We start from the raw sequence: 12,602 nt of genomic DNA, 5'->3' as shown, positions 1-12,602 counted from the left end.
CATTACTTCTGGGGTCATTTTGGTCCACGGTTAACAAATAATCACTGCAACATATGTGTGAATATAAGAACCAGCACGACTGACACATTTTTATACATGCAGCTTTTTCCGACCCCTTGTAATTGTTGCTATTTTCGATTTAAGACGAGTCGCATCCTGTAAGAAAGTGAGTGTGACATACAACAGGGTTCCAAAACCTAAAAAATTGCGTATGTCGTGAGTAGGTAAAAACTGTTTTGTGGCTTTTGTCAACTCACAACTCATCATGTTTGACATCTGAGGAAAAGTGTTCTTGATTGTAGTGCAATGGTGCAAAGTTACAATGACCTTACAAATCTAATCAACCCATGTTTATTTTCAGGTGAACAAAGACATATTTTATAATCTCTAATTCATTCTGCATTCAGTGACACGATGAACAATTTAGATCTACCACCATTGAAAATAAACCTCATTGTCCTTTTGATACATTTGATAACTGCCATGTGGTATGGAATTTGTTCATTAATGGTTGAAGGTCTTGTGGTAACGTATAGTGGTAAATATCTGTGTCATTTGGTCTCTTGTAAAGAATTGTTCCATTGGCAATCAATTCCAAACAACATCTTCTTTTGATATACACCGATGTCTGATACAAGGAGGGTTTGGGCGTATGCTGACATCTTTAACCGCGCCACAATATGGATGTGGATGTCCCAAGGCGGGAGCCTATTATTCAGTTGTTGTCATTTGTTGCTGTTGTATTTTTGTTGTTGGTTTATTATTTTTTACATTTATTATAGTTGTACCGTTGTTTTTCTCGTTTGAACTATTTTTCATTTGTCAACTCGGGTCTTCTATTGCTGAATACACTGTTAGGAGTTTGCTTAATGTTCAAGGTCGTATGGTGATCTATAGTTGTAAAGAAAATTGTAAAATTTGATCTTTTGTGGGGATTTCTCTAATTAGCAATCATACCACATGATTTTTATTATGGTTTTAACAGTGTCTAGCTAAATCTAAATCACTGTTGTACCATTTTACATAAAGACTTCGGACTTTTGTCTCCAAAATAGACAGCTTTTACCAAGCATTGTTATTATGATAATGCCATGCATTAAGCGTGTTATAACGAAAGTTAATTCACTGTCCCTGCATGGTTTTTTCACTCATTCAAAAGTATGAAAATCTTTCCTTTTTAACATATAAAGGCTTAATAGCACGATCTAAGCTTCTTTACTCGTTCTTATTAAATTGAATTACCACTGATAATAGTTTTCCGGAATTTGATTGGAGTTGTTCCAATGTAGTTCAAAATTAGTCTTTTCGAAAAACAGGACAACAAGCATTTCAAAAGTTATTTAACCTTAGCATATGTACTCATTCAAGCACTTATACATACTGATACACATAGTATATATTCTTTTTTTTATATAAAACTTTAGAAAATTCATATTTAATTCATTGCATTCCACATGACAGGGGAAAATAGGAAAGGGGAGTGTTACATGACGTATTTGGGTTGAACATTGAGTAGTAACACTGCTATGTGATGAATTTTATAAAAAATCGTGAAAAGTTTATTTGTATGTTTTATCAATCTTTTTTTACATCAAAAGCATGGGTTGTGCCATTTTTGTATGCGACAATTTACTATTGATATTGTATTATCAATGCAATATACTTGGACAGACGGTAACATTGAAAATCAAAATGTTACAAACATTTGGAAATCGTCTAATTCAATCAAATAATATGTTCATATGATATCAAACTTTGATGTCAAATGAAAGCTGATACATCAGTCTTTCGTCTGATGACAATTGTTTGATGGTATCCTATTCAGGAATTTATTATAAGCGTTTCCGTGTTTGGAAATGAAAGAGAAAAGGTTCCGAAATTTAAAATTTAAAATAAATGCATCGTTGGAAACTCTACGACAGGGCTAAAATGAAATTAAATTGAGAATGGAAATGGGGAATGTGTCAAATAGACAACAACCCGGCCAAATAACAGACCACAGCATACGTTTACCAATTTGTCTTCAATGCAGCGAGAAATTACTCTTTCGTCAGGCTAATGTTTAGCTGTGAGGTATTTCGGTCCATTAAACTCTTTAATAAGCGACCTTTACCGATTTGTCACTACACTATATACACCTTAAAACCATGTCAAAGAATTATAGTATTCGCGAAAGTGACCACATAACAAAATACTCAAAAAGAATGAAATTAAGTCCCTTATAATATTAACCGTGTGGAACAGACATGCAAACCTCACAAACCCTCATTACAAAAAAAAACCAGACAAAAATAAAAACGTTTCATAGACCAAAGGACTTTCAAAAAGGATTCGGAGTTTATGATATATTTCAACCTGCCAGACAAACATGTATGTAATACAATCATTCAATATATTTACTATATCGGTCATATTGTTTATAAAAAAATAAAACAAAACCCACACACTAAACATAGTCCGCTGTTTTTTTTTCAGTCGGTTGTATACACCTTATCATCTTGATAGATTTTCCATACTGAAGATATGATATACGGACTAGTTCACAAAAGCACATTTTCACCACTGATCTATAGAATTCTTTTCAACCCAGTGGCACATGTTGACCTTTCAAGGATCCGAAATAACAAATATTGATATATTTTTCTACGCATTACGAGAGAACATTTCACACGATGAACTAGCACATTTGTTGTTACATGTTGTTGTGAAGTCACTGAACAATGGGAATGGTTCATAGACGTATGACATTGGTATATTTCGTATCTTTTCACTAAGTTTTGTCCTCTATATATGACAAATATGTTTTTAAAACGATTCAAATTATTTGATTTATATTCTCTGAAGTTCAAACATAACATTAACCTGAATTTTAATGTGCAAAGACATTGACATGGTTAATTTTACTTTGAATCTATAAATCGCCGATTTCTCTTCCAAGTGTCATGCACTTGACTATATACATCGTAATTCTTCAATTATTCAAGGCTTTCGTTTCTATTTTTATTTTTTATTTTTTCGTATTTTCTATCTCGTATATCCTAGCGTCTCGTATTTTAACATTCTGTCAATCCAATCATAATAGTTTGTTCTATCTACACTGCCGCACGCGACTATTCGCTGAATTGCGATCGTCTGAACTCTTTTGCCTTGATATACACAGAATATTTCTACAGTACTGTAATATGAACATTCATCTTTTTCAGGTCTGAAAATTAAAAATGTATAAGTGTATCAAGCCGACTTTTTTTACTTTTAAAAAAGTTTGATTATTTTTATGCAAATTAGTATTTACATTGCCGTAAGGTTATAGCTATATATATATATATACGAGTCTAAATTGAAAACAACGTTCAAACCTATGACTGCGTTGGATAAAAACCGCAATTTTTATACGTGTGCATGTCAAACAAATTTCGTTGTAGAAGGGTCTAAAAACAGCACAAACAACATTTTCCAAAAGACCAAAAGAGTGAAAAAGTATATTCAAACAAAACGCATTTGACTAACAGGTCGAACAACTGATGTTCTTTAACCCTGCTGACTGCCATTGGCGATTGCCAAATAAAATTGATCACAGGTTGTAACAAAATGGATCTTATTATAAATTTAATACGTCACAGAAAAAAAAAAAATGTTAACTTGTGGACAGGATATATATATAGTGTGTTATTACTATTTACATACACATGATATATATCAACAGACTTTTAGCAAGTTTTTAATGGTTTTCTTCTCGGACTGTTTATAAAGGTACCTTATTAAGTTCTTTTTTTTAAACATACTTTTAGTTTGATTGAATAGTGGTAGTGTTCGATCGAACGATAATGATAAGGTTCAGGAACTAAAGGTGTCGCTGTAACTAGTTTCTTTAAACGTGCCAGTCACAAGACGGTGCTGCAAAAAATTTCCTTTACACGCCTTGAACTTATAGGAAAATCCAATAATGTGCTTCGGTAAAAAAAAACACCAAATATTCTATAGACCGACGTGTAGATTGCAATACACAATCAAATGGGTAACATTTCACAGGCGATCAGGCGATACATCGATTTTTTTTCTTCAACATGGACTCGTCTTTGTTTGCACTCTGTCCTCAATGGCATGCGCCAGCAAAAATTACCATCAAAGAAGACGATTTGTGTAATACATAGATTAAATACCTGAATGTAGAAAACAATATCTGATCTACAGTTGGTTTCTTATAGTGGTATTGTTGACAGTTCTACACGTATCTATTGATATTTAAGTTCTACAAATTACACATTGTGACAAAGTTTTGTCTACAAAAATTGACAACAACAAACAAGATAATAGAAGCAATACAAGAAAAGAGTTTAATGCTAGGGAAGAAATTTAAAACCCCCTTTAGGATATTAAGAAAACGATCAGATACTTACCTCTTCTCTATTGTATTAGCTCCCGAATATCCTTTCAGGCAAACAATAGCAATAATGACAATTAAAGAACCGAAAGCTGCAATAACTGCTAATACAATTGGACCACTATAAAACTTAAGGTTTTCTGTATCTATGGAATAGAAATAAAAAAAACATTTTCGTTTAGTGCTTTTTGAGTACCTTTGCAACTTACATATTATAACCTATATATCTGTCTGTGTTGAGTGGGGTTAACTTAAATACTTAAAAATTAACTATTCGTACTTGTTTTAATAATTCGAAAAATACAAGTACACACATTTGTAACACCACGTGACGTTAAATAAAGGCAACAGTAGTATACCGCTGTTCAAAACTCATAAATCCATGGACAAAAAACAAAATCGGGGTAACAAACCAAAACCGAGCGAAACGCATTAAATATAAGAGGAGAACAACGACACAACACCGAAACGCAACACACACAGACACAGACCAATCATCAGACAAAACACCACGAGAATAACAAATGTAACATGAAAACCAAATACATGAATTTGGGATAGACAAGTACCGTGCCACGTCTTATCTCAATATCTCAAAAATAAGAGAAAACACAAACGACTCAACGTAAAAATGCAACACAAAGAGAAACGAACAATATTATAACAATGACCATCTTCCTGACTTGGTACAGGACACTTTTAAAGGGGAATAAAAGTGGTGGGTTGAACCTGGTTTTAAGGCATGCCACACCTCGCACTTTAATGGCAAAGTTATATATAACATTGAAATGACATCATAATATTACAGGACTACAATACAAATAAATAGGAGAACAAATTAGACACAGAAAAACATGATTAATAGATAACAAAAAGCATCAGGTTTAAAATTCAATACGCCAAAAACGCGCCTTGTCCACACAAGACTCACCAGTGACGCCCAGATATAAAAGATCGAAGGTGAAAAAAGTACAAAGTTGTACAGCACTGAAGATCAAAAGTTGAAAAGGTTTCGCAAAATACGGCATTGTTTTTATGCCCGGGATAAGAACATTCTTATTATATAGAACAATTCATGCTATTGCAAACAGTAAATTTGATCAAATGAATATGAAAGAGATATACACAAAGAAACTAAAGTATTAACTAATTACAGAAAACTAAATCTGAATACATAACGCCTAGATATAAAAGATCGAAGGTGAAAAAAGTACAAAGTTGTACAGCACTGAAGATCAAAAGTTGAAAAGGTTTCGCAAAATACGGCATTGTTTTTATGCCCGGGATAAGAACATTCTTATTATATAGAACAATTCATGCTATTGCAAACAGTAAATTTTATCAAATGAATATGAAAGAGATATACACAAAGAAACTAAAGTATTAACTAATTACAGAAAACTAAACCTGAATACATAACGCCTAGATATAAAAGATCGAACGTGAAAAAGGTACAAAGTTGTACAACACTGAAGATAAAAAGTTGAAAAGGTTTTGACAAATACGGCATTGTTTTTATGCACGGGATAAGAACATCCTTATTATATAGAATACTTAATGCTATTGCAAACAGTAAATTTTAACAAATGAATATGAAAGAGATATACATAATGAAACTGAAATATTAACTTATTACAGAAAACTAAACCCAAGTTTATCACAAAATAGACACATATCCGAATCAGTCCAGGCGTCAACGTTATTAAAAAAATTGTGACGTCACATACGATGGCGAAAAGGCAGAAACGTTATGCCACATTTGAATTTATGAAATTTAGAAACAGCATGACGTCACATATGAAAAACTATCATTCAAAAATGATAAAGAAGTATCACCTGTACAATTCATATTCATATATATCATATATTCCACTGAATTTCTCATATTTCTGTTACAATATTCAAACCTGCATTATCAAAATTACAATAAGATTAAAATTGACTCTTTTATACATTTTAAATACACGAAAGGATATCAGCACTCTGTGTGTATTTTAAGGCCAGGCGCTAACTATCGAGAAAATCTATGAAGACTGCCGACGCTGAAAACACTCGGTCTATCAACTTGAACATAAATATAGATAAATAGAGACTACGTGCAGTGGGGTTTTCAAGGTCTGCATGATTTCATGTTGCTTGTTTTAAAAAAAGTTGGTCATAATTTGTATAACTTGGTTCATTTCACTTGACTAGGCGGGCTTTGCTCGGTTCGCGTATTTTAGACAAGTCCATCTATATACAGATGTTTCGGGATAAACTCATTTAAGAAGTAACCAGTTTTTTCGTCACAAAGCATAAACTCAGTTCAATTGTATATCGGTTTGATGACACGCATAGGTGATTAGAAATCAAAAATAATTATAACGGCCATCATCCTTATCCCACGCATCTTTAAATAAACTGGCATTATGCAAATTGAATTGGAAGCTCGGCCCGATCAGTTGAAATAACATTGGTAATACCTGTATCAGTCAATGTAATGGTTTACCCATGTTTCACTTGTAATATTGAAATGTTTTGCCTTTTAAAAACAAAACACACCTAGTAAATACATAACTCACTTCCAGGGTTTAGTTGAGGTGCATTTGAATACACAATAAGATTATATTTTCTTATGTCGTTGTTCTTATCATTTTCAAACTTGAATAAACAAATTGAATTCAAAGTGTGTGTCTTAATCATTAAAGAGGACACTTTACAATTTCTTATTTTATTTTTGAAATTATAATAAATTGCGTATATGTATATGAATATTATTAAACCATAATTTCAATGAAAGCAACCTAGATTGTTATCTAGTTTTATAGTTTCTAATTGACATCAGCAATTATAAATAACAGATGTTATAGTAGGTTAAAAAGGGGGACATTTTGAAACATACCTGTAGAAGTGGATTGTGCCAATGTTTTCTGTGTTGTATCCAATGGTGTCATTTCTGTTGTAGTGACCATTTCAGTAGAAGTCAATTGTATCGTTGTTTTCAGTGTAGTAACTATTTCAATTGTAGTCAATTCTGTCGTTATTTTTTGTCTTGTTTCTAATGATGGTATTAATTCTGTCGTACGGCCTATTTCAGTTGAAGTCAAAAGTGCAGTTAATTTCTCTGTTGTCTCTAACGGAGTCATTTCTTTCGTAGTGATTATTTCACTAGAAGTGGATTGTGTCTTTGTTTTCTGTGTTGTATCTAATAGTGTCATTTCTGTCGTAGTAAGCATTTCATTACTTGAAGTCAATTGTGGCGTTGTTTTCTGTGTTGTTTCTAATGGTGTCATTTCTGTCGTAGTGACCATATCTGTAGAAGTGGGTGGTGCCGTTATTTTCTGTGTTGTCTCTGCTAATGGTTTGTCTGTCGTAATGTCAATTTCAAAAGATGTGGTATTCTGTGTTGTATTTAATGATGTCATGTCTGTAGTTGCTGTAAAAGTCTTAAAATGATTAAAGAATGGTCATATACATTGACAGGTGTTAACTTCATTGGGATCGAGTCAATTCGTTTTATTATGTTGTATAGCTGATTTTAAAAGTTTTAAAAACAATCTCTCTAAATAGAAACGCAAAATTACACTTCAGAACAAAATGATTAAACTATAAAAACACAAAGATCGACATCGACTTACAAATAAACCCACTTGGCTTCTTGACAGTTTGTTTGATGATTTAAAACCTACGTAAAACACATGTATGTGGAAGTTTGTGTGGTATTTTGATTGTAAGCATCAGTGCACTTCTTTCCAAAACTATTTCATTTCTTAACTTAATCTTAGGTTAAGATTTTTTCAAATATCCATCTTTCGACCCAAAGGCTTATATTTGAATAAAACATAAATTACTGTAGATATCTATAAGTTGCATTTCTGTAAAAATTGACAATGCATTTTCCCATAGGAACTCCCTTCATGGCTAAAACTGTACAACTGTTAGTATGAAGTTTTGTAAAAATCATCTTCTAGAATTTAAACTTCATATCCACTACTATTTTTTTTTCAAAGGTCAAAATATAGGGCTGTGCGGCATATTTTCAACGTTTATATGCCCCGACTTCTAAGAGTTTAAAATAAAACTAAATTTCTTAACTACCCCTTACTCGACTATAGGGTTACCACAGATTTCAATATAAACAATATTCCAATGTATATTTACTGGTAACATTCAAAAGTTATGTCTCTATGAGATGCAACCAACAGATCAGAACTGGGAACCAGCATGTAAACAAAATCAATTATCTTTGAATATTCTAACTCTCCCCAAAAGAGGCGTGGTTTGAGAAACAGCTGTATTTACAAAGTGCAACCTTTAGAGTCAGAACTAAGTTTGCGTAATTGAGGTGCTTAAAAAAAAGACACACATGAGAAATTTTAAAGATGTAGTCAACCCAAGTCGTGCTTATTTTCAATAAAACCCTGAAAAATAAACAAGGAATATATATTTTATAACGCTAGAGTATTGATGAATAGGTATGAATTAACCATGTATCGACAACACACTATTTAAATAACAGCACTAACAAAAATTAAAACAAAACTATTCTGACTTAATGGAAATTAATGACAGGGACAAAAGTACTTACATGTGTCTGAATATTTGATAATTCTTAAAAAGCATATCATAAACTACGACAACAGTACATATAAGGAATACCTGTTCATCATGTATTTCATACCATCTTTTATTATGACGTTCTAAGAGCACTTCAGTTAAGCATTAGTTTTCAATTGAATTCATATTTCTTTACCTTTAACGTTGACTGTTTTTTATATTTGCCTGCTCTATTTTGCCTATAGTAGTTTCAGTCTTCCTTTGACACATGTGTGACTATTTACTTTGTTGTATATCTGGAAAGCACATACTGTAATAAATGCTCAAACATATTTACTCACCTTCTTCACAAGCACTGTCACAGGGTTCACACAAAGAAACGTCGCCAGGTAAAGTCGCACTGCTACCTGATAAATATGAGAACATACAGTTGGACTATGAAAAACAACAAACCATTAGCGAACTTCATAAGATGTTTTTTTAAATAATTGTTTGTAGTCATAAAAAATAGAACACAAAACACAGCATTTAAAATTGTAATTAACATGACTTAGCAACACGAACTCCACCAAAAAATGGGGGTGATTTCAGGTTTTTCGGAAGTGTAAGCAGATCCTGCTCCACATGCAACAATTATCGTGTTGCTAATGAACATGCAGACCCCATAAATATTATAATTGTGAAGGGCACATTCGTCAAAAGGGTAAGGAATTGCAGTTACGATGTAAGAAACATATTCGTACTACATTAGTGTAGTTTTATCTCCATTTGTAGAATTGTTTGAATTATCAAGATTAAAAATAGGAGAACGGTATTCAAATTACAAGATTTAATGAATACGAAAAAAGTGAAATTAGAAAATCGATATACATTTTCGCCTCACAGATAAAGTCTACCTGATTTTTTAAGTGTACGGATCCTTGGTTGAGTTGTGTACTGACAAAATGTGCTACACACTGGAACAGTGTTATCTGGAATACTGCCCGATTGATATACTCTCTCCTCAGGATATACGCTACCATCCTCATCTGAAAATATTCACTTGATAAATGAATATATGAATTATTGATATTTGTCAGGAGCTGTATGAAAGTTCTTAAAATTTTGTTTAAACAAATGCTCTTTTTTTCTTCTACTCGTAAACATATGTTTTTTTTGTTTTTTTTTACTTTTAAAGTAAACAAATATATAAACTATTATAATTAAAAGAAAACAATATAAAAAAATTGACCAAGTTATATGTTTGTTTGTTATCATTTCTATCGCATAAGGCAGGTAGGTGTTTTGAAAAACAAGAAAATATAAACAAACAGAAAGATATTATTTTACTACAAGGTGACTTCAGCTGTTAGTTTAAAAAAGATCTTACATCAACAAATCACAAAAGCTGAACAAGCTATATATCTTTTATTGAGAATCGTATAAAGACATTAAAGTATAAAACAATTGTATTTGAATTAGAGACAAGCTAAATGGTTTTATAAAATAAAACAATTTGAAAAAAGTTCAGAACTTTAAAAGAAACACTTAAAGATGTAAGTGATCTTAATCAAAAGTGTATTAATTACTTGGTACAGATATTTTCTTATGTAAAAAACGGTGCATTATATCAACATGTTCTTATAGATAATTTGAAATCATCCGTAGTTTTTGATGGGGTCCGTGTTGTTTTTGTACCCCTACTTGTGACTTGTTCATGCAGCATTGTCAATATAATGGAACTCGATGCGACTGGCATACAAGTGTTAGGTCTAGCGCTAAAAAACCAGGTTGAATCCACCATTTTCTAGAAAAATGCTTTGAAAATGAATGTACCAAGTCAGAAATATGGCAGTTGTTGTCCATTCGTTTTAAGTGTTTTATAATTTTGCCATTTGATTAGTGACTTTTCGTTTTGATTTTTCCGCGGAGTTCCGTATTTTTGTGATTAAACTTTTTTTGTAGATAAACCTTTCACTTGTATGACAGACATACAATTCCATAAAATAGATACTTCAAGTGTGTTGCAGTAAGATTTTACATACCTGATAAAAGATAGAAATAAAAGAAATCGTCTGCCACTTTGGTTAGTTTCATGCATAGGTATACCCATTTTCTTATTCCATTGGCATCACTGTAACCTGCATCACTCCTGATCATAGAAATAACGTTATATAATGTCAAAAGCTTTATCATATACAATGTATTTATTAACTTTGACTAACTTTTTTTTTTAAACTGTTGATAGTACTTCTGTGCGTTTTCTAGGAGTTAATATTAAGATCTTTGATGGGTTTAAAAGTTTGGCCCAAATGAAAATGGTATTGGAATGTGCTAGTACATCTACAGATAGGGATTCTTGCTATAAAAACAACTAAAAAACGAATAAAAACAAAAGAGATGTGGTCGTTTAGTTTCTCCTCTTAACCTTGATATTTTACCTATATTCATAAGCCATAACTATTTTTCTTACAGTATTTTCAAGAATTTCACGGAACGAATTAGGCATCTTAAACAAGTAAACACAACGACAAAAATATTCTGTACAACATAACATAAATAAAACTAAGCACTGAACAACATGAACCCTATCAAAATTTTTGGGCTGATCTCATGTGCTACAGAAATGATCAAATATCCTGCTACACATGTTAATAATTGAGCACTCTGTCTAGAGATACTGGTTATTTACATACTAAGTATGTAATGTCACTTATCATAGTTATGCCCCACCTACGATAGTAGAGGGGCATTATGTTTTCTGGTCTGTGCGTCCCATGTCCGTCCGTTCGTTCGTTCGTCTGTCCTGCTTCAGGTTAAAGTTTTTGGTCAAGGTAGTTTTTGATGAAGCTGATGTCCAATCAACTTAAAACTCAGTACACATGTTCCTTATGATATGATCTTTCTAATTTTAAAGGCAAATTAATTTTTTGACCCCAATTTCTACTGAACATAGAAAATGAAAGTGTGAGAGCTTCAGGTTAAAGTTTTTGGTCAAGGTAGTTTTTGATAAAGTTGAAGTCCAATCAACTTGAAACTTAGTACACATATTCCCTATGATATGATCTTTCTAATTTTAATGCCTAATTATATTTTTTACCCATTTTCACGGTCCATTGAACATGGAAAATGATAGTGCGAGTGGGGCATCCGTGTACTTTGGACACGTTCTTGTTGAAAAGTGTTTTAAAGGAGTTTTGATAAATGCATTAATAGGTTAAGCATTAGCATAATGTAACACTTTGAGACTTATGAGCAAGCCTTATTATCTTTATATGTGTACAGGTATATAGAAGTTAACTGACAATCATACGACAAAATATCGAAAAAGCATCTAGAGGATAGATATGAAGTTTTTAACCAAGGAAAATCAAAACATTTTAACTTCAGTTTGAAAAAAAACAGATGACGAATCTCATGCAATTAACCACCAGGTAGGTGTTTTCACGTAAAACGAATTTACCTTAATATGTATATTGATCTGACAAAAAATAAACAGGAGTATTAAGGCAAACGCAGATATCTTTTCTTTGCTTTTAGTAGTCGACCCTTAGTTGTCTAGCCTCAATATATAATACTCACTTAAAAATTGCAACTGAAACAGCACTCGACAGTGTTAAGTTAGAGATACAGGTCCATGAGTTCAAAATTGTACCTAAAGCATTTAATCTAATGTTTGAAGGCTCTGTAAGTGTTGTTGTTCCAA

General features: G+C 32.1%; 2 protein-coding genes across 2 annotated transcripts in view; one reads left to right on the top strand and one right to left on the bottom strand.

The window, feature by feature from the left end:
• LOC134696285 (protein HEG homolog 1-like) overlaps positions 1 to 12,602 on the top strand; it is a 171,471-nt gene that overhangs the window by 68,934 nt on the left and 89,935 nt on the right. The window lies entirely within an intron of this gene.
• On the bottom strand, positions 6,263 to 11,405 carry LOC134696832 (mucin-2-like). Its single transcript, XM_063558785.1, has 6 exons — positions 11,338 to 11,405; positions 10,942 to 11,048; positions 9,814 to 9,945; positions 9,259 to 9,324; positions 7,263 to 7,796; positions 6,263 to 6,288 (listed from the first exon to the last, which is right to left on the bottom strand). The coding sequence occupies exons 1-6, from the start codon at positions 11,403 to 11,405 to the stop codon at positions 6,263 to 6,265; spliced, it is 933 nt and encodes a 310-aa protein (XP_063414855.1).

The sequence above is a fragment of the Mytilus trossulus genome, chromosome 14, assembly GCF_036588685.1.
Source record: "Mytilus trossulus isolate FHL-02 chromosome 14, PNRI_Mtr1.1.1.hap1, whole genome shotgun sequence".
NCBI lineage: Eukaryota > Metazoa > Mollusca > Bivalvia > Mytilida > Mytilidae > Mytilus > Mytilus trossulus.
Note: the sequence above shows the minus strand (reverse complement) of the source record. Positions and strands in the feature narration are given on the sequence as shown.